General features: G+C 40.4%; 1 protein-coding gene across 2 annotated transcripts in view; it reads right to left on the bottom strand.

The window, feature by feature from the left end:
- DSCAM (DS cell adhesion molecule) overlaps window positions 1-23081 on the bottom strand; it is an 812726-nt gene that overhangs the window by 62989 nt on the left and 726656 nt on the right. For both annotated transcript variants that reach the window (XM_055279737.2, XM_063640588.1), the window contains 2 exons: window positions 7774-7927; window positions 780-897 (listed from right to left, as the gene is read on the bottom strand). In XM_055279737.2, coding sequence (XP_055135712.1) covers window positions 780-897; window positions 7774-7927 — 272 coding nt within the window. The remainder of the gene's footprint in view (window positions 1-779; window positions 898-7773; window positions 7928-23081) is intronic.

The raw sequence follows: 23081 nt of genomic DNA, 5'->3' as shown, positions 1-23081 counted from the left end.
TTGACCTTGGGAGCCACAGATTTCATTTGGATGAACCAACTTTAAATGCATGAGAAAAGTGGTCACTACACCAAGCCATTATTTCTATAGTTTATGCCTTCTAAGTGCTTTTGCTTGAAAATAGGCATCCTTCTGAACCCATTAGATCACATTTCTATGCTCGTAAGTGAATTTTCAACCCTTTACTTATATCCTAATTTCTTCTCCGGAATAGAGATACAGCACTTTAAAAAGTTATATGGACAGACCACATCTCACTCACTCTCTCCCTCTATCTTGGCTCCTATTATTTTAATAATTACTATGGAGTATGGAGAACCAGATTTTAAATTAGCAAGGTCCTAATGTACTCCATTTCTTAAAGTTCTCTCTCAGGGTATTTGAGTTATGGTTAGTTCACTATCTTTAAAGAAGAAGAGATAGGTGTTAAGTCTCACAATAACCTTGGCTACATTCATCTCAGTTACATGGACAATTTACCTGAGAGGGTGCAGCAAACTTCCACAATAATTGAGTTGGTTCGACTATTTTCCTTGCAAGCATTCTCTCATGAATTAAAAGGCTCTGAATTAACAGAGGGTTGATACAATAAATCAGACCCTTTCGGTGCTAAAGCTGAGATTCCTTCCCTGCCCTCATCTCAGAAGAACTGGTAGGTTTCCTTGAGTTTTCACTAATATAAATAAACACAAAATTAGGAGACCACTAGACCCACCCTGAGTATGTCAGATGTAGTCTCTTAGAGTTTCACTGAAGGCATACATTGGGTTACTGGTTACCTGTCTTTCATCCATTTGACTGCAGGAGAAGGGTCCCCAACAGCCTTACAAGGCAAGACAATGTCTTTCATCCATGGAGTAGTCACTGTCCCACTGAAGGTCAGGATTCGTGCAGGAGCTGAGGAACCAAACAAAGCGGAAGCCTGATTACTCCACAGACGTGTCTACACAGAGGCCCACATGACCTACTCAATAAGGGCAATACCTAAAAATGGATGTGAAGCCAATTCACATTACAACTGTCAACACTACTCTCTGGTACCCGGGTTATGAGGAATTGTCATTGTAAGAACACACAACTAGCAGGAAATTCCCATTGTAGCATTCTTTTCTTCTATTGACTAAACACGACGAGTCCAAATTAAATATCTGGGGTTTCCTAAGCCAAGCAGCTCCAAGCTGTGTTTTCTATGAGCCCAACTATTTCTCAAAGTACTTTATGAAGCAATTTACATCAACACAAAAGCTGCTCATTAAAATATACTTTAATATCAGAGAAAGTAGACAATACAAAACACAAAGGCCGCAAAGACAGGAAGGAGTAAAACTGGAACAAGTTCTAGTTATCAATTTCCCGCCTGTACTATAGCAACTTGATCTTTAGGACACACATTAAGGAGAATGAACATTTTCGGAGTGGCCTCTCTTGCAGAACAACCATTTGCTTGGGACAGTGATTCAGACGGCCAAACAGGAGCATCTGCCAGGGGCATCTGGTGCTGGTGCAGCCCCAAGGTAGCAGGAAGTCCCAGGAGACAGTCAGAAAAAGCCCAGGGTGAACTTGCCTTGAAGTCCAGGGTGGCTAGCGATGGGAGGTTCTAGTGCTACCTTCATCAGTGAGTCACAAAAGCTGCCAGGGACACCACACACAAGTCTTCCAGAGGAAAACAATCTGCTCAGTCTTTGCCATACATTGGGACATTACTTTCCGGGGCGTAAACAGGAGCCAGGGGCTTCTCCTGTCCTTTGTTTTAGCCAGGATGCTTCAGACACTGTCATGGAGCTGGGGACATAGAGGAAACAGGTGCCCCTACAGGAGCTCACCCTCGATAGATGCACAGACCGAAAACCATAGGTGGAAGGCAGCTTTGATCTGATTCAGAGCCCATAAAAATGGGACAAATGTGAGACCCCTGCACCATTTCTGGGTTGAGGGTTTGCACTGGCAAAGGAAGGTGAGGAGAAGGCTCCCCCAGGGAAGCTCTAGAATCCCAGGAAGGGCAGAGTACCCAGAGCCAAGTCATTATGCAGCTATCCTAGTACAGAATACCCACATTAGTCACTAGGATCTACCAGACCAAATCATACATTTTTGCTTCTGGGCACTGTGGGCAAGAGTAGAGAGAAAAAGAAAATGCCAGAGGGCTTAGAAGCTGGACCTTGTTTTTTGTTGCAGCAGAACCCATGTTTCAAGCAATTTCCCCAGACTGAGATGAAGTATTCTAAGGCAGGGCCCATTTCATCAGTCACTGACATTTCTGATTTTGCATCGTGATAACAAAAAGGTCCTGATTAGGCAGCATCAGATTTCCTGCACTGGCAGCTTTTGGCATTTTCTTTTTCACACTCTTCAGACAGTTCTTTAGAGAGTGGAAAATGTCCTCAGCAGTAAAAGCAGGGTGGCTAGAGAAATTCAGCTAGAGGTAGGGGCTTTCCAGCTTTATAACAGTCACCCACTTTAAGAAATATGTTTTACATCAAACTCCAGAAGCTACACATGCATTGGGATGTTGTGTACGTGCAAACAAAGTTGCATGAATAAAGACTTCACTGTATGTGATGTTTTCTGCCTTTTTTAAACCCTAGTTTAGTCTAGTCTAGTTGATTTGACTCTGTTCCATTCTATTCCATTGTTGTTCTTTAACATTGTCGGCATAACGCCTCAAATTAACTCCAGGACTTATGAATGCTTTTCCATTAGCAATTTAAAAAATACAAGCTAGAGCTACTTCATCTTCAAGCCCAACAACCCCCGATGTTATCGCTCAATGCCCATTTTAGACAGCTGAAATTTAAAGGGTCTCTAGCCAGAAATGTATGACTGGGCAACTCAACACACTAGACCTGGGGCAGCCAAGAGAATCCCCTAGAATCTTTGTTTAAAAGGCAGGTTCCCACCACAGCCTTGTGGATTCAGCAGCTCTTTCGTGTGCTTGGGGCATCTGCCTTTTGACAAGCATCCCAGGTGATTCTGATGAGAAACTGAACCCCTCTGCAACCTGGTATCCCCTCTGATTCGGGTCCTGTTTGTTCTCAGCCATGGGGCCAGGCTCTCTGTGCCTCCTTCGTGTCTTGGACCCCTTCCTAGGAGGGGCTGCCCCCAGGACCAGTGCCATGGCCCCATTCTGCCACTCCCTCCATAAAAGCAGTGGTCCTCCTCTTCTTCAATCTATATCTGAATTTTGGACCCTGCTACCTGTTGCTAGACTGCTGCTGGTCTGCCTTGACTTCCCAACAACTACAGAATAACCTGTCTCAATCTCCTCCGCTGTGGACAACCCCATCCCTCTAGGATGGGCCTTTCAGCCTTAATGGTTTGCCAGTGTCTGGGCTTCTGGGTGGGGGCTGCCCAACGGACTGTCTGCTCCACCCTGAGGCACCCCCTAGCTTATCCCCTTTCCAGAAAACCTACCTACAGCAACCCTAACCCTGAGTCAACCTCCCTTAAGCATGAAAAGTTGAACATTTCTGGAAAAAAAATCCATGCAATAGAGCATTTGGAGATTGACCAGCATTTAGGATCACCAACCTCAATTGAACTGTCAGCACTCCCTGCTGGTCTTACTGTTTCTTTAATAAATGTCCTCCCCTTTCCCTGCAACGATGGCTTCCTACTGTCCCTCCTCTTCTCACACTTCTGGGCTTCCCTCCACTCTCCCCAAATTGCCTAATGCCTCAGAGATACCATCCAGGAACCCTGCATTTCCAGCCACCAAATCTGTGAACCTACTGGCATTTCCTCCTCTAAACCTCAGTGCTGTGGTCGTGGGCTCTTTCTTATGTATTGTTGATTTCTCCTTTCTCCCTCTCTACTGGGATCTTCCTGTTACCACACAAACATGCTCTGATGGCAGGCCTCATGAAAAACAACGAACCCAGAGCCTTTCCTCGAATGAGAGCCTCCCACCCCCTCCCAGCTTCTTCTCTTGGTTGTCACTTCTTCCAGGTGATGTGTGTTGAAGGAATGTTCTGCCCAGTCAGCCTGCCCCTCACCTCCTACCCACTTTCTCACCTGACTCAGGCTCATTTCTGCATGCCCCTCCACACCCACTGATGCTGCTCACAGAAAGGTCACCAAGATCTTCTGTGTGGCCACACTGAGGGGCATTTTCACCTGGTTTCGCCTGACTTTCCAGCAGCAGTAGCCTCACCTGACCACTCCCTCCTTTTGCAAGCATCTGTTTTGAATCCACAGCCTAACACCCTCCCGGCTCTGCTGCCTCTCTGGCTTTTCCCCTTTTCCTTTGCCTGCTCTCACTCCCTTTGAGAGTCCATTCTGCACCTTCATCTCTCCTCTATCTCTCAGCCAATCTCATTCCCATCCCAGGTGTAAGCGATACCCAGATGCTGACGCCCCTGAATTTCTGCCTCCTGCCAGATGTCTCTTGAGAGCCAGGACATGCCTCAGTGCACAGACGCCTCTGAGTGAATGGCTCTTCGTCACCTTGGATTGAACCCCTCCAAATGTCTGTACCTCCTCTCACTGGTTTCAAAATCCACTTCTTCCATGGTCTTCTTCATCAAGAAATCATGCCTCCATGTATGCTAACTCACATGAGAATTTAGGTGCTCATTCTTGCTATCTCCTTCTCCACCCTCCTCCATTTCTGCCACCAAGTCCCCTCCGCTCTGCGTCCACAACACAGCCCAGGCCCCTCGGCTTCTCCTCTCAATCCTCTTTGCTAGTCTGCTAGTCCAAGCCTCACTCGGTGACCCGTCGGCTTCCTGGCTGGGCACCTGCTTTTATCACCCTTCCCTCTCTGCAGTCCATTCAAGACAGAGAGACCAGGGTGGTCTTGAAAAGCACACCCGCCATTAGTTGTAAGAAAGGCATTTAATTAGGATGTCTATAAAAAGGGAAACTAGGTGTGAGGTAAATGGCAACTCTCTGTACTATCATCACAATTTTTCTGTAAATCTAAAACTGTTCTAAAAAATAAGGTTTATCACACACACACACACACACACACACACACGCACACAGAGAGAAAGAGAGACCATGTGCCTCCTCTGCTTAAAACCCTACACCATCTCCTTATTTCTCTTGCGGGAAAATCTGAAATCCCTAACACAGTGTTGAAAACCCAGCGTGATCAGGCCCCTGTCTTCCTTCCCAGCATCTCCGGGACCACTGTTCCTTCCCTGGCCCCAGCACGGTCCAGTGTCCTGGACCTCCCACCTGCTAAATCTTTCTCTGCAGGAGCTTCTGACTGCTCACTTCTAACCACCTTTGCTTGTGCTCAGGGACCAAGTGTGTCTTCCATCTGACACTCCAGGTGAAGTCCTCTCACACTATTTCTTTATAGCACTTACTGCAGTTTGTCTTTATGCATATACTTTTGTGATGCTTTGTTTACTGACTGTATTAGTCTGTTCTCATGCTGCTAATAAAGGCATGCCTGAGACTGGGTAATTTATAAAGGAAAGAGGTTTAATGGACTCAACAGTGCCACATGGCTGGGGAGGCCTCACAGTTATGGCAGAAGGCGAATGAGGAGCATAGGGCATGTATTACATGGCGGCAGGCAAGAGAGCATGTGTGGGGGACCTCCCCTTTACAAAACCATCAGATCTCATGAGACTTACTCACTATCATGAGAACAGCACAGGAAAGACCTGCTCCCATGACTCAATTACCTCCCACTGGGTCCCTCCCATGACACATGGAAATTATGGGAGCTACAATCCAAGACGAGATTTGGGTGGGGACACAGCCAAACCATATCACTGACTGGTTCCCCACCAAACTGTAAGCTTCAGGGGGTCAGGGAGTGAACACATCTCTTAAACCATCTTAAAAGACTCCCCTGGGCTCTCCAAACTCTGCTTTCTTTTCCCTAGTGGGTCCATGCCTTTATTCTAGACAATAGGATATTAGCAAAAATAATGTATACACTTCCATATCTGGCTCATGAAAACCTCTCATCAAACCCTCCATACTCCCTTCTTCCCCCATCTATGTAGCTGTAAATGAGGAGAAATCCAGGGTTATAAATCATAAGGTAGAAGAGGCCTGGATCCCTGAATCACCATGTGGAACAGGCCACCCACGAGAGCCCTGGCCAAAAATATCTCTGTTGGACTATATTATTATGTGAAGCCACTGAGATTTAGGGAACATTTGTTTCAGCAGTCAGCCTCCCTTGACCAAATCCCCTGTGTCCCCAGCATAGACCCTGACATACAACAGGCACTCAAAATGACTTATTAAATGACCGGAGGACATTGAATTTCCCCAAGCAAGACCTGCTTCTATGGGAGTTTTCAATTGTTCCCCCACTGAGTAAGTCATACCCCACTGTACTAGCCAGGCCTTTCTGGCTGTGTCTAGAGATAGAACTTTGAGAGCACAAAGGAAAGGAAGAAACATTATTGCTAATCCTATGTGTTTTGTTGCAGTTTTTTTGTTTTGTTGTTGTTGTTGTTGTTGTTGTTTTTGGTAAATCCCACAGCTCAGTCCTTATGTCCAACATTTTCCTTGGTAATCATCATTTTCTCATTCTCAGGGAGTGGCTGGATATCATGATCAAAGAGTGTAATACACAAAATAAGTCCCCCAGTTTATTTCCCTTACCAACTTACTTATTTTCTATCTGTATTTGAGCTCAAAATGTGACACCCCTCTTTTTTCCCCTCACTGCTTTATTCTGCCTATTTCTTAACTATCTCATTAAAAAGCACATTTTTAAGAGAATTCTTGGAGGTAAAATTGGAATCTTGGAATGTTTATTCTTCTCTTTCAGGCTCTCAGAGAACATATTAGTAATAAGTTGTCACTGTGCTATAACCCAAAATTAGGGTCAACTCCTGCTGGCCTGGAATTGTGTTTTAAGGAAAGTGACTTATGAATGCTAATTTAGGGGGTTCCTGGAAACACCGGATGGCTGTCCAGAAGAGCAAGAATACCCTGTGCCTGCATGTGCTTTTTAAGGACCAGTTTAATGTCCAAACGTGAAGATATTATATTCACTTTAAGGAACTTTTTATTCTTTGGTGACTCTTACTTACTGCTGTTGTTTAAAGTCTTTGCTTATAGCATTCTATCAACATATAGTAAATGATTTTCAATTTTTTTTTTTTTTTTTTTTTTGAGACGGAGTCTCGTTGTCGCCCAGGCTGGAGTGCAGTGGCGCAATCTCGGCTCACTGCAGGCTCCGCCCCCTGGGGTTCACACCATTCTCTTGCCTCAGCCTCCCGAGTAGCTGGGACTACAGGCGCCCACCACCTCGCCCGGCTAATTTTTTGTATTTTTAGTAGAGACAGGGTTTCACCGTGTTAGCCAGGATGGTCTCGATCTCCTGACCTCGTGATCCGCCCACCTCGGCCTCCCAAAGTGCTGGGATTACAGGCGTGAGCCACCGTGCCCGGCCGATTTTCAAATATTTTTAAGCTTGCAAATTCCATAGATTATAAAATAGACATTTCTCATTAAGAAGTGTGATACCTGATTTTGGTGAAAGTAGAACATCCTTGGGAAAATGCCATATAATGATTTTCAGCTACTCCAAGGGGTGAATGAGGGCTCCTTTCCTAATTTTCATAGACACTTCCATTGTAAGGCCACTCATTCTCAGCTCTGTGTTTACCTCCAGGGAATTCCTTTTCCATGGGACAGAAGCTCAGAGCTTGTTAGCCACAACCCTGTTTCTTGAGCTAAAATGTGATATTCTGGTTTATTTGATTTTTAGGGCAGTGTAAGTTTTATTTCAGGTAAAACAGAGACTTAAAAACAGTCGTTACAATAGGAAATGAGGTCCTTATATCTACTGCCTACCTTTTGCTAGTGGCTCGACTGTGATGATTTCACTGCTGTTGCCTCTTCCAGCTGAAGTCACGGCCACCACCCAGACGCTGTACTGACGATTCCTACTCAGGTTGGGAATTCTGTAGGAGAATGAGTCCGGAGAGGCCTCAAACTCGCTGATCACCTGTGAAAAGAGACATAAGTGTTCTCACATTCAAAGAAGCATGTGGCACAAATGGATTTCCCGAAGGAATGGTCATGAACATATTAAATATTATAACAAAAAAACTCAACTCACTCTCCTCTAAAAGGCTGGCTTTGCAATATAAAATATAACCGGTAAGTTTAAGTGACCCACCATCTACATTTTTCTCTGCAGCAGCTTTGATGGCCACCGATAAATAATTTACCCCTTTACATTACAGGCCACAGCACTTCTGTATTTGGCTGAGATGGAGTAACAAGAACCAGATTTACCCTCCCACCTCAAACAACGGAGGAACACACACCATCTATAAAACAATGGTTCTAAAAGCATTGCACATCAGGTAATAAATGACAGTGATCTCTGAAAGATGGGAAACAAATGAAGAAAACCCCACAATCGCAGAGTTTTTGCAATTTTTAGGGCAGTGTAAATTTTATTTCTGATAAAATAGAGAGCACTGCCTCCTCAACTCAGGAGGCTGGCAGCCTTTCCAAGCTGAGGAGGCAGAGCTGAGAGCCTGAAGGAAGCTAGAGTTCACAAGGAAGAGCACTGGAAAGAGAGCTACACACAAAGGACAAGCTCTGGAGATTGAAGAGGGTCCTACTTGGGTATTCAGCTGAGCAGATCCATGGATGCATGTGATGAAACTACCCGAGGCCAGGGAAAGGACCACCTGAAAGAATTGGAGGTCACAGTGCCTAACACTCACACAGGGCTGGGAGTAGTGGCTGTTCCCATCAGTTGGAAGTTGGAAAACATCAAGATTCCTCGAGCACTGGGTATAGTGCATAAGGGTCTTACCACAAAGGGGGAAATAATTAGCCCCAGACTGAATACCACTCTAGTCTTTCCTAATTACTTTTAAAAGCAAGACTTAGAGAGAACAAATTATTCCTAAATAACTTAACTACATCCAAGAATAAAGGTCAAGAATATTTATAGAATTTATAGAAATTGAAGCATGTAGTACTCCAAAAGGTAAAGTTCACAAAGTTTAACACCTAATAAAATATTTCCACATACAAATAGCCCAAATATCTGTCAAGTGATGACTGGATAAACAGAATATGTCATAGCGATACCATGGAGTCTGTATTAGTCCGTTTTCGTGCTGCTGATAAAGACATACCCAAGACTAGGTAATTTATAAAGAAAAAGAGGTTTAATGGACTCACAGTTCCACATGGCTGGGGAGGCCTCACAATCATGGCAGAAGGTGAAAGGCACGTCTTACATGGTGGCAGGCAAGAAAGAATGAGGCCAAGCAAAAGGGGTTCCCCCTTGTAAAACCATTATATCTCATGAGACTTATTCACTACCACGAGAACAGTATAGAGGAAACTGCCCTCATGATTCCATTATCTCCCACCGGGTCTCTCCCACAACACATGGGAATTATGGGAGCTATAATTAAAGATGAGATCTGGGTGGGGACATGGAGCCAAGCCATATCAGAGTGTTATGATATAATAGAAAGGAATGAAGTACTGATAAATGCTATAACTTGGATAAATCTTGAAAACATTATGCTAAGTGAAAGGAGCCAATTACAAGGAACCACACATTTATGATTCCCTTCATTTAAAATGTTCAGAATAGGCAGGTCGGTGGCAACATAAATTAGATTAGTGGTTGTCAGGGGCAGGGTAGGGGAAGGGGAAAATCGGGAATGACTGCTAATGGGTGTGCAGTTTCTTTTCGGGGTGATGAAAATGTTCTAAAATTAGATAGTGGTAAGGGTTGCATAACTCTGTGAATACACTAAGAGCCACTGAATTGTTGAATTTAAAAGTGAATGACATCTCAATAAAGCTGTCATAAAAGTTTCCAGGAAAACATAATTCATAAAGAAGAAATCAATCAATCAAAATTCACCCATAATTGGCACAGACATTAGATTTATGCAAACAAGGGCAATAAAGTAGTTATAATTGTATTATAGCTGCATTATAACTGTGTATGTTCAAAAATTTAAGTAGATATGATACAAAAAGACCTAAGTTAAACTTGAAATGAAACTATAATGCATGAGATAAAAAATACATTGAACTTGATTAGCATCAGAGTAGATATTGCAGAAAAAAATGATTAGTGAACTTAAAGATGTGAAAGGAAAATAAATCTTGAGGCCCCCAAATCACTAAGCTAAAGGGAAAAGTCAAGCTGGGAACTGCTTAGGGCAAACCTGCCTCCCATTCTATTCAAAGTCATCCCTCTGCTCACTGAGATAGATGCATATCTGATGGCCTCCTTTGGAAGGCTAATCAGAAACTCAAAAGAATGTAACCATTTGTCTCTTATCTACCTAGGACCTAGAAGCCCCCTCCTCACCAGCCCCGTCCCCACTTTGAGTTGTCTTGCCTTTGCTTCAAGTTGTCCTGCCTTTTCAGATGGAACCAATGTTAAAAAATTGATTGATATCTCATGTCTCGCTAAAATGCATAAAACCAAGCTGTGCTTGGACCACCTTGAGCACATATTGTCAGGACCTCCTAAGGCTGTGTCATGGGCATGTGTCCTCACTTTGGCAAAATAAACTTCCTAAATTGACTGTGACCTGTCTCAGATATTCAAGGTTCACAAAGACATATTAATAAATGATACATAGAAAAGAGAATAAAAAAGTTAACAGGGCATTAGTGAGCTATGGAAAAATATCAGGCTGCCTAACATACATGTAGTGGAGTCACTAAAGGAGGGGAGAGAGACAGGACCAAAAAAAGGTTGTAAAAATAGTGGTTGAAAAATTTCCAAATTCGATGAAAACTGTAGCCCATAGAGCCAAGATACTCAGTGAATTCTAGCCACAAGAATATTAAAAAAAAAACTATACCAAGGAGCATCATAATCAAACTACTCAAGAGTTTTAGTTTCAGTGCTAGAGAGAAAATCTTAAAAGTAGCCAGAGAAAGTAAATGTCATATAAAGGGGAACAAAGATAAGCATGGCAGCCAATTTCATTTGAAAAACAATCAAGGTAAGACGATAGTGGAATGATTTCTTTCAAGTACTAAAAGAAAAAAATCAACCTAGAATTCTATATTCAACAACTATAATTCAAAATGGAATTGAATAAAGACTTTTTTCAGATACATAAGAAGCTGAAAGAATTAATCACCAGTAGACCCACATTACAAGAAATGTTAAAGAAAGTCCTTCCAGCAGAAGGAAAATAATACCAGAAGATAGAGACATAAATGTACACAAATAAGCAGAAAAAGGAGGTAATTATATAGATAAATATATATGGTCTTTCTTATTTAAATATTATTAAAATATGATTGATAGTTAAAAACAATACCAATGCAATGTGGGTATATAATATAAATAAAAGTAAAATGTTTAACAATAGCACAAGGATTGGGAGGAAAAAATGGAAGTATATGATTATAAGTTTCTCATACTATATGCAAAGTGTGTAATACCACTTGAAAGTACACTATGATGTTAAAAGTATATGCTGTGAATTGTAAGGAAACTGCTGAAATTACAAAATATAGCATACAATAAAGCCAATGAACTAATAAGATAAATAAAATGGAATTACAAAAAAAAAAACAAGTCAGAAAAAGAGTGACAAGGGCAACAAGTAGCTCAACAGCAGCAGAACTCAAATAGCACTACACAGAGTTAAACATAAACATAATAACAATAATTTTAAGTATAAATGATCTAAATATATTAAAGGCAAAGACTGTCAGACCTGATATAAAAGCAATATCCAACTATATGCTGCTTACAAGAAATGTACTTGAAATAGGCCGGGCGCGGTGGCTCACGCCTGTAATCCCAGCACTGTGGGAGGCCGAGGCGGGTGGATCACGAGGTCAGGAGATTAAGACCATCCTGGCCAACATGGTGAACCCCGTCTCTACTAAAAATACAAAAAATTAGCTGTGCGTGGTGGTGGGCACCTGTAGTCCCAGCTACTCTGGAGGCTGAGGCAGGAGAATAGCATGAACCCGGGAGGCGGAGCTTGCAGTGAGCCGAGATTGTGCCACTGCACTCCAGCCTGGGTGACAGAGTGAGACTCTGCCTCAAAAAAAAAAAAAAAAAAAAAGAAAGAAAGAAATGTACTTGAAATGTAAAAACACAAATAGGTTAAAAATAAAGGAACTGAAGTGACAGCCTATGATAACACTAAGCAAAAGAAATATGGAATGGCTATAGTAATATCAGACAAAATAGATTTAAAAGCAAAGGATATTACCAGTAATAAAGATAGAAATTTCATAATGATAATGGGGTCAGTTCATCAAGAGAACATAACAATTCTAAACATTTATTCACCTAATATTCACCTATTAGTCAAAGATACGAAGCTTGGTTATTAGGTGAATAAACATTTAGGATTTATTATTACATGAAACAAAACTAATGGAACTTCAAGGAGACATAGACCTAGATAGGTCAGAATTGTTCCTTAAAAAGCCACGTGAAGTAGGTAGAGCTGGATCCATTTTACAGATCAGGAAACTGAGGTTCAGAGAAAGTAAGTGATTCACTGATGTCACAAGGCCAGACAAGTGCCGAACAATGGCTCCAGCTCAGGGCCTCTGGTCCCAAGTCTGGTGCTATTTCCTCACACTTTATGCTGTCAATTAGAAGTGAACAAAACAAGAAGGACTTACTTTTACTCTTGCTAGCTTTTCAATAAACCTTACATGCCTCAGCAGACTGCATAAGTTACAATACCAGTCATGCAATGAAACAGGGGCTTTAAATCTTCACCATATCTCTTAATTGTCATACAACCTCATGCTTCCTCAACAAAACATAATGTCAGATAATTACTTATTCTCAAAACTTTAATTTGTGGGTACACAGCGTCCGATGACTTGGAGAGACTCTTGCATGGATTCCTTAGATACATGACTATAATCTAGCATGCATGTGCATGTGTATGCACTCATTTACACCTCACCTCCACCCCCCTCCCACTACAACACTCCAGTCACATCTTAGAGTATTATGGGAAAATTAGTCTCTCTAGGAGTTCAGAGGGAATTTGGCCTGTTTCCTGATAAACCAGAGAAAATCCTGAGACTGTATGCACTTGCACTGTATGATTCTCCACGGCTATGTCATTGCCAAGTTAATTTTACAAAGCTTCATGATGTGCAAATTATACCAATTGCTCTTACTGAACATTAAGTATCAGGAAAGTATTAAGATACGTTTATAAAATAAAGATCTTTTTCTGTGTAGACAACATAGCTTTTAGTTAAAACTCCATACTTATCCTGTGGACAAGGTAAAATTCGTTCTTGATTACCTCCAAAACACACATTTTAATTTTTGCCTGTAACATAATGCATGGCTAAAATCAACAATAAAATAGGATTTTTTATGCAGCAAGATTTGTTTCATCATTTATATAGATGACTAATCAAGAATTGAAGTAAAAAAGGTATATTCATAGAAACTTCCTTCATTTCTCTGTAGGTTAGGATGAAAAATAATAACGTCAAGCTGTTAGTGGCTCCTATTGGTTATTTGGGTAAGTTAGTTGCTTTGATGTCACCACCCTTTGATGCCACTGTGTATTTCTCTGAGGACTGCCATAATTAGGCACAATTTTCCTGGTCTTAGTAGAAGGGCAAGCAGAAAGTTGATAACTGAACAGTTTAAACCATCAGAGTTCATTTATTTTCTTTGGAATATATGTAACTGGATATTAAAGTTGACTCTTCCTGTTCTCTGGAAGTTTTAGCAATGATCTTAAAGTGTGAGAATGCTCCTAAAGATGCCAGTACCTTCTTTCCTAACAAGAGCTGTGAGGCCACCTGGGCAGGACCTGCTGGTTCTGATGTTTTGCCAGTCATCCATTTCCAGGGTTCAAAAGAGGCTGGGGCAGGAATAAGGATTTTCTGTTGAGAGAGGTCTGTGAGCATTCCCTCTTATGGGTGGAAGAGGGCTTTGAGCTCTAGGGAATCTCTTGGAGAACTTGGAGTCTGAAGGACACAGAGCTTGGTAAGTGAGCCACACCTGAGAAGGCTAATGGTGAGCCACAGTGGCAGAGGTTAGCCCTGCTCACAACAGGAGAGGAGGCTGGGCTGGGCTGGACTGCCCATGCCTCCTAGAGTGAAGCAGGGTAAGGATGCCTACTGGTTGAACCTGAAGGACAGAGCAAGCCGGGATGTCTTGAGAGAGAGAACCACAGGCATGAAATGCCTCCAACAGAGGGATGCAGTGTAAATTATATAGTATATATTGTAAACAGAATCCTTAGCTATGGATGGTGTGTAACTCAGTCATTACGAACCATTTTAACAGTAGGTAGGAGAAAAAAGAAAAAAAAGAGCAAAATGGGAAGAAAATAACCAGAAGTTCTTTCAGTGTAGTGGAGCCAATCTAGTTGATTAAATCCTTCTTAATGCTCAGCCAAACGTGCTTGTTCTGAGAAGAAGGGATGATAAATATCATCTCCTTATGAAACATTTCCCTCCATATTTTAGTAAGTTAGGATAGCATGGACTATATTTATATTTCATTAATTTTCTTTTTATTGGATACCAGATTTTCCAACACAACAATCCAATAGTGTATAAACTGACTTGCTAATTTCTACATGCATATTTTATTACGTAGCACACTCTTCCAAATATAGAGAATGTTCAATGACAAGGGATCACTTTGATTTCCAGATTTCTCCTGATGTATCAGCTGGGTTGCTATTTCAGAGACTCTGAATCTTTTTTTTTTTTTTTTTTTTTTTTTTTAAGAAACAAAGCAAAGCTTCGCTATCAAGGACAACAGATAAACACTGCGGTATAAAGAACGGCAAACTCACAACGGAGTTTCTTAGGGATTAAGGAACCAAGTGTAGCAAAAGGAGACACTTTTCTTAATATTTAAATATTTCATTTTCTTCAGGTAGACTTTGAACTCTCCAGTCTCATCTTCTTTAGAGTTAAGACAGACGTGTCAGTCATCCTAGATTTTATTATGCCTAAAGTGTGAATTAATTTTGAGTGGACTACAATAATTGTGCTAACCATTTGTTTGAAGAGAAGACATAAGAGTTCCTTTGTGACCTGTGGAAATACAGAAACAGCCAACATTACGAAGGTGTGGCCAGGCATGGACTTGAGGGATACCATCTCCCATGTCCCTGAACCAGAATGCCAGGGATTCGTTCCATGGCTTATTTTTAATCCTGCTCTGTCTATGCCCAGCTTGAGGAAGTGGATGGGATATTTGTGGACTGGGGTTGCCAGTTATTCTGCATCTGTCATATATTCCTCCTGGCCAGCTGAGAAAAAAGCCTGTTATTTCTCATCTAAAACGTGTTTAAACATGTAGGCTCTATCCAAGTTGAGAAGCAACCCAACATTTATTATTAATTAATCACTTCTCAATTGAAAGGCTCTAAGTGGCTGCCAAGTTACTGATTTCTTGGTCCACCAGATAACATAGTGGCATGAGAAGAGGAGGGCTCTCTCTGGCTCAGCGGTCCCCAGCCTTTTTGGCATCAGGGACAGGTTTCGTGGAAGACGGTTTTTTTTTTTTCACAGATGGATGGACGTGGTAGGATGGGATCGTCTTGGGATGAAATTGTTCCACCTCAGATCATCAGGCATTAGTTGGATTCCCATAAGAAGCACACAATATAGGTCCCTAGTATTAGTCCATAGCCCCGGGGTTGGGGAATCCTGCTCTACTGATGTCATGTAACAGGGGCAATCCACAGTGTTCTTAGGGGAAGATTTGGGTATTTGGTCTGAGGACACACACATAAAATGTAAAATACGCCTTTCGCTTATGTAGTGAACCATCTCAAATACTATTCTTACAGTGGGGCTGGTCATGGTTTTTACTGTGGGAGGTGGTGGGGGGGTCCAGGCAGACACCGCTGCCTTGAAAGTATGGAGGTCTGTGGATGAGGGATGTTGGCGACAGTTATAGGACCCCATGGGCCAGACATAGAAGCTTGTTGGACTGTAGTTCTCTCCTTTGGGCTGTGGGAAGATAATCTAGGCAAAAGTTCTTAGCTTCATGCCTCGTGATAGGAAGGGCTTGTAAATAGTTACTGAGTTTCAATTAATGGTCATTTACTGAGTTCAGTTGCAGTGTGTAGATTATAAGGTAAGTTCCTGCCCCCAGGGAGCAAGAAATGACCACATCTTGGCAAACAGAAGATTAATTTAAAATGAGGCACCATATAGAAGTCTGACCAATTCCTACTAAAATTTAGATATAAACTCGTTTGAATCTTTTTCTAAAACCAACCCTGTCACAGTTGAAGACATGGGTGAATATTTACAAGATGCCTAAAAAATAAATGGAAACTTCATATATTTGTTTTAAAAAATATTTATAGCAAGGTTTTACAAGACTTCTGACATGTTTGCCTCCCTAAAGCCGTATCCAGAGTGGAAAATACAGTAAATGGGATAAATCTTGTGACACCCAAGCCAGAGTGTTCACATTTCAAGCGTTTTGTCTTTGTATGTTACTGCTTTAGGTCTGCTGGGTAGAGTCGTGGGTTCCTAAGGAACTAAATGTGCACAGTTTACCCTTCCAGTCAAAAGAGTGTAAGGGTTGTGAGGAAGTTAGTTTTCTCCTAGTGCTTCAGGGTCAACTCATGGAAAGCCTGGGAACAGCGTCTTCTAGACCTGCCTTCATTCCACAATTATTTTTGCCTTGTGGTGTTGATATAATATTTTTCTTTTCATGTGTAAGATGGTTTTGACCAGTAAATAAGATACAATTAGCCACAGTGAGGCACTTTAAACACTCTTTGGTCATGTCTATAAAACTAGACGTTTACCCAATAATTGCCAAATTCATTTCCGAACCCCTCACATTATTTAGCTTGTAGCTGCACTTATAAGACCTTGCAGAGCCTTCTCTAGTCCTCTCAATCAGGGGCTAAGTCTGCCCTTTGTCTTTCATAGCCTTTGCCTTTATTCCACTGTGGGTTATGGTCTTGCACGTGCTTACTGCATCTCCCCGGGGGTCAGGCTCCCTGACCCATCCCTCTACTCCCTCTACTCACCCATCCCTCTACTCACTCTGCAGGGAACCCGGTTCAGAGCATTGCTTAGAGCTGGGACTCAATGACCAGTAACTGGAATACACTGAAGAAATTCTTGTTGTACTAGGTGAGTTTAGTAATGACCTAGAAATGATTTGAGTACAATATAAAATAATGAGTATAAAATGACTACACAGCCATAGGCTGTTCATGTCAAATTATTCAGCCTGTCTGATATAAAAGGAATTCTACTTTCAAAAATTTCAATTAACTTTTTAATGAAAAACTAATTCTATAAGGAAATGTGATGTTTTAAAAAGCTCTGATAGCTAATTATTAACATGCAATTAAAAAAACTTGAAGGCTGTGATTTCATAGATAGAATGTTCACAGCAGTGAAAAAAAAACTCCCCCAAAGCAATAAACAAAATTGATGGCTCTTTCAATTATAGGGTAAGGGAACTTTTAGAATGCTTAACATCTTTCTGTTTAGTGGCAGAGAAATGGCCTGGATTCCATAAAGAATTAGCAGTTCACTGGATCAATTTAAGATTTTTAAAATTCTTATGTATAATATATTTTGATCTAATTTCCATTTTATTTCACAGTTCCCATCTATAAAAGAAGATGTCATGGCACAAAGATCTTCCTAAAGGCGTAGGTTGAGGGGCCAACATTGGTAGAAATGGGATAATAGCCAGGCAATTCTGGTAGTTTCCTCTGCCTTTCACTGAGATTACTGTAGATATCATTATATATATGACTATATATATAACTATATACATGACTATATATATAACTATATACATGACTATATATATAACTATATACATAGACTATTGGCTACTTTTAAAAAGCCTTTCAAATATAAAATATTTTATTTTTGGACTTCCAAATATAAAAGTTATTGCTATAGTGTTTTGCAACTATATTAAAGTTGATATCCAGAGAAGGCATGAGAAAAACTAGTTTCTTGATGTAATTGTTTAGAATTAGAAGCACCATCCAATTAGCCCGGCTGGCATTACAGATACTTATGTTAACAGGCTCTTTCCAACCAATATAATCTCCCTTTGCTACAATTTTCCCTCATCTCCTTTTCATTGTCATACCACCTGCCATGAAAATTATCTATCTGTCAAAGTTGCATTATTAATTTAACTTGATTGCTGTCACCTATTCAACAAATTCTGTACAAAAAAACTAATTTGTTATCATATAGTTTCTCACATACAAGAAATTAATGAGAAACACAATTCTTGGTAATAAAAATAATATATGCAGAATTTACAAAATTGAAAAAAATAGCTCTTTCCACTAGTGTTAATTGAAAAATGATTTAAAGCCAATTTATTTCCTTAAATCGTACACTATGTCTGTGTCAGGCCAAGTAAAAAAGATAGATGTTTTCAAAGCTGGAATCTTCCAAAAGCTCCAAAAGCTAATTGATAAAACGGGCATTTTAGCAAAACTTCGGAGACAGTAAAAAGATCAGAGGCTAAGAGCGTGGGATGAATAGGTGGAGCACAGAGGGTTTTCAGGGCAGTGAAACTTCTGCATGATGCTATAATGGTGGATCCACATCATCAAACATTTGTCCAAACCTATAGAATGTACAACCCCAAGAGTAAGTCTTATGTAAACTATGAACACTGGCTAATCATGATGTGTCAATGTAGGTTCCACCATTGTTACAAATGCACCACTTTGTTGGGGGATGTCGATAGTGGGGGAGGCTGTGCAGTAGGGGCAGGGTATTTGGAAAATCTCTACCTTCTTCTCAATTTTTTCTGTGAACCTAAAACTACTTAAAAAAAATAAAGTCAAGTTTTTTAAAGAGCATTTTAGCCTGTGGATAATCAGAAAGCTCTACGCAGCAGTGGCGAAGTACATTCAGGGTGGCATACACTAAGCTACCTAGTCTGAATAAATGCTACCTCAAAGCCAGAATGCTTAGTGACAGGTTATCTGACAAATTGGGCAGGCAGTCTTATGAGACTGAGCTTCAAAAGAGATTTCCAGGGCCTCTTTCTGTATGAAAATTTTAGTGGAATATATGCTTGTTTTCCTTTGCTCTATAAATTACATGACCGGGCTCAGAATTTTAAAGGCCAAGATTTCTACCTTGAGTATAGGCCATCTGCATTTTACCAGTTGTAGCAATTGAATGGCTTCACATAATGCCTAGTGGACTAATGACCACTGAGAACAATATGAGGAGAAAACTGAAATATAGCTTCAACAGAAAGACTGAGTAGTTATTGGCTGTTTCACTGTGTGATATGGGTTGGCTGTGTCCCCACCCAAATCTCATCTTAAATTGTAGTTCCCACAATCCCCATGTGCTGTTGGAGGGACCCAGTGGGAGGTAACTGAATCATGGGTGTGGTTACTCTCATGCTGTTCTTGTGATAGTGAGTGAGTTCTCATGAGACCTTGCTTTATAAGGGGCATTTCCTGCCTTCGTTCTGCACTTCCTCTTGCTGCTGCCATGTGAAGAAGGACATGTTTGCGTCCCTTTCCACCATGATTGTAAGTTTCCTAAGGCCTCCCCAGCCATGCTGAACTGAGTCAATTAAACCTCTTTCCTTTATAAGTCACTCAATCTTGAGTATGTCTTTATCAGCAGTGTGAGAACAGACTAATACACTGTGAATAGGATAACAGGGAAAAAAGATCACTATTAAAGGATAAACTTTAAAAAACAACATAGACTTCCCTTCCACTTTCTTAAAGAATAGAAGTCAAATAAATAGGCAAAAATTGCACACAAAAATCTGAGAAGATTTAGAACCACATTCATATCTATTGAGATAATCATGTGGTTTTTGTCTTTACTTCTGTTTATGTGATGAATCACATTTATTGATTGCATATGTTGAACCAAACTTGCATCTTGGGAATAAAGCCTATTTGATCATGGTAGATAAGTGTATTAGTCCATTTTTATACTGCTATGAAGAAATACCAGAGACTGTGTAATTTATAAAGAAAAAGAAGTTTAATGGACTCACAGTTCCACATGGCTAGGGAGGCTTTACAATCATGGCAGAAGGCGAAGGATGAGCAAAGGCATGTCTTACATGGTGGCAGACAAGAGAGCATGTGCAGGGGAACTGCTCTTTATAAAACCATCAGAACTCATGAGACTTACTCACTATCATGAGAACAGCACAGGAAAATCTGCCCTCATGATTCAATTACCTTCCACCGGGTCTTTCCCATGACACATGGAGAAAATGTGAGGTAAAATTCAAGAAGAGATTTGAGTGGAGACACAGCCAAACCATATCAACAAGCTTTTTGATGTATTGCTGGATTCAGTTTTTCGGTATTTTGTTGAGATTTTTGCATTGATGTTCATCAAGGATATTCTCCTGAAGTTTTCTTTTTTGTCATATCTCTGCCAGATTTCGGTATCAGGATGATGCTGGCCTCATAGAATGAGTTAGGGAGGAGTCCCCCCTCCTCAATTTTTTGGAATAGTTTCAATAGGAATGGTACCAGCTCTTCTTTGTATAGCTGGTAGAATTCAGCCATGAATCCATCTAATCTTGGGCTTTTTTCATTTGGTAGGCTACTTACTCCTGCCTCAATTTCAGAACTCATTATTGGTATGTTCAGGGATTCAATTTCTTCCTATTTCAGTCTCGGGAGAGTGTATGTGTCCAGGAATTTATCCATTTCTTCTAGATTTTCTAGTTTATGTGCATAAACCATCATAATATTCTCTGATGGTTGTTTGTATTTCTGTGGGGCCAATGGTAACATCCCACTTATTTATTCTGATTGTACTTGTTTGAATCTTGTCACTTTTCTTCTTTATTATCCTAGCTAGTGGTCTATTTTTTTTTTTTTCCCAAAAAACAAGCTCCTGGATTTGTTGATCCATTGAATGGTTTTTCATGTCTCTATCTCTTTCCGTTCAGCTCTGATTTTGATTATTTCTTGTTCTTTGCTAGCTTTGGGATTTGTTTGTTCTTGGTTCTCTAGTTCTTCTAGTCGTGATGTTAGGTTGTTAACTTGAGACCCTTCTAACTTTTTGACGTGGGCATTTAGCACTATAAATTTCTCTCTTAACACTGCCTTAGCAGTGTCTCAGAGATTCTGGTACATTGTATCCTTGTTCTTATTAGTTTCAAAGAACTTCTTCATTTCTGTCTTAATTTCATTATTTACCCCCAAAGTCATTCAGGAGCAGGTCATTCAATTTCCATGTAATTTGTATAGTTTTAAGTGAATTTCTTAGTATTGATTTTGAATTTGTGCTGTGGTCTGAGAGACTATTATGACTTCAGTTCTTTTGCATTTGCTGAGGAGTGTTTTACTTCTGATTAATATGTTCAATTTTACAGTAAGTGCCATGTAGCAATGAGAAGAATGTATATTCTGTTGTTTGGGGGTGGAGAGTTCTGTAAATATCTTTCAGATCCATTTGAGTTCTGTAGATATTTATCAGATCCATCTAATTCAGGACCTGACCTCAGGTCCTGAATATCTTTGTTAATTTTTTGTCTCAATGATCTGTCTAATATTGTCAGTGGGGTGTTAAAGTCTCCCACTGTTATTGGGTGGGAGTCTAAGTCTCTTTGATGGTCTCTAAGAACTTGCTTTATGAATCTGGGTGCTCCCGTGTTGGGTGTATATATATTTAGGATAGTTAGATCTTCTTGAATTGAACGCTTTACCATTATATAAAATATAGGATTATGTAAATTTAGGACAGTTAGATCTTTGTCTTTTTTGTTCTTTGTTGGTTTAAAGTCTGTTTTGTCAGAAACTAGGATTGCAACCCCTGCTTTTTTCTGTTTTTGATTTGCTTACTGGATTTTCCTCCATCCCTTTATTTTGAGCCAATGTGATTATCTCAAATAGATGCAGAAAAGGCTTTTGATAAAATCCAACATCATTCATGTTAAAAACTCTCAATAAACTAGTTATTGAAGGAATACACCTCAAAGTAATATGACCCATATATGGCAAACCCACAGCCAACATCATACTGAATGGGCAAAAGCTGGAAGTATTCCCCTTGAAAACTGGCATAAGACAAGGATGCCCTCTCTCACCACTCCTACCCAACATAGTATTGGAAGTTCTGGCCAGGGCAATCAGGCAAGAGAAAGAAATAAAAGGCATTCAAACAGGAAGAGAGGAAGTCAAACTATCACTATTTGTAGATGACATAATTCTACATCTAGAAAACTCCATCATCTCAGCCCAAAAGCTTCTTAAGCTGATAAACAACTTCAGTAAAGTCTCAGAATAGTGCAAAAATCACTAGCATTCCTATCCTCTAACAACAGTCAAGCTGACGGCCAAATCAGGAATAAACTCCCATTCACAACTGCCATAAAAAGAATAAAATACCCGGGAATGCAGCTAACTAGGATGGTGAGAGATCTCTACAAGGAGAATTATAAACTACTGCTCAAAGAAATCAGAGATGACACAAACAAATGGAAAAACATTTCATGCTCATGAATAGGAAGAATCAATATCTTAAAATGGCTATACTACCCAAAGCAATTTATAGATTCATGCTATTCTCATTAAACTATCATTAACATTCTTCACAGAACTAGAAAAAAACTATTTTAAAATTCAGTTGGAACCAAAAAGAGCCCAAATAGCCAAGGCAATTCTAAGCAAAAAGAACAAAGCTAGAAGCATCATGCTACCAGACTTCAAACTATACTACAGGGCTACAGTAACCAAAACAGCATGGTTCTGGTACAAGAACAGACACATAGACCAATGGAACAGAATAAAGAACCGAGAAATAAGACCGCACATCTACAACCATCTAATCTTCAACAAACCTGACAAAAACAAGCAATGAGGAAAGGATTCCCTATTCAATAAATGGTGCTGGGATAACTAGCTAGCCATATGCAGAAGATCGAAGCTGGCTCCCTTCCTTATACCATAGACAAAAATCAACTCAAGATGGATTAAAAAATGTAAATGTAAAACCTAAAGCTATAAACACTCTGGAAGACAGCCTAGGCAATACTATTCAGGACATAGGCATGGGCAAAGATTTCATGATGAAGACACCAAAAGCAATTTGCAACAACAACAAAAATGGACAAATGGGATCAAGTAAATGAAAGAGCTTCTGTACAGCAAAAGAAATTATCAACAGAG

Source organism: Symphalangus syndactylus, chromosome 5 (genome assembly GCF_028878055.3).
Source record: "Symphalangus syndactylus isolate Jambi chromosome 5, NHGRI_mSymSyn1-v2.1_pri, whole genome shotgun sequence".
NCBI lineage: Eukaryota > Metazoa > Chordata > Mammalia > Primates > Hylobatidae > Symphalangus > Symphalangus syndactylus.
This window is presented reverse-complemented; position numbering and strand designations above follow the sequence as displayed.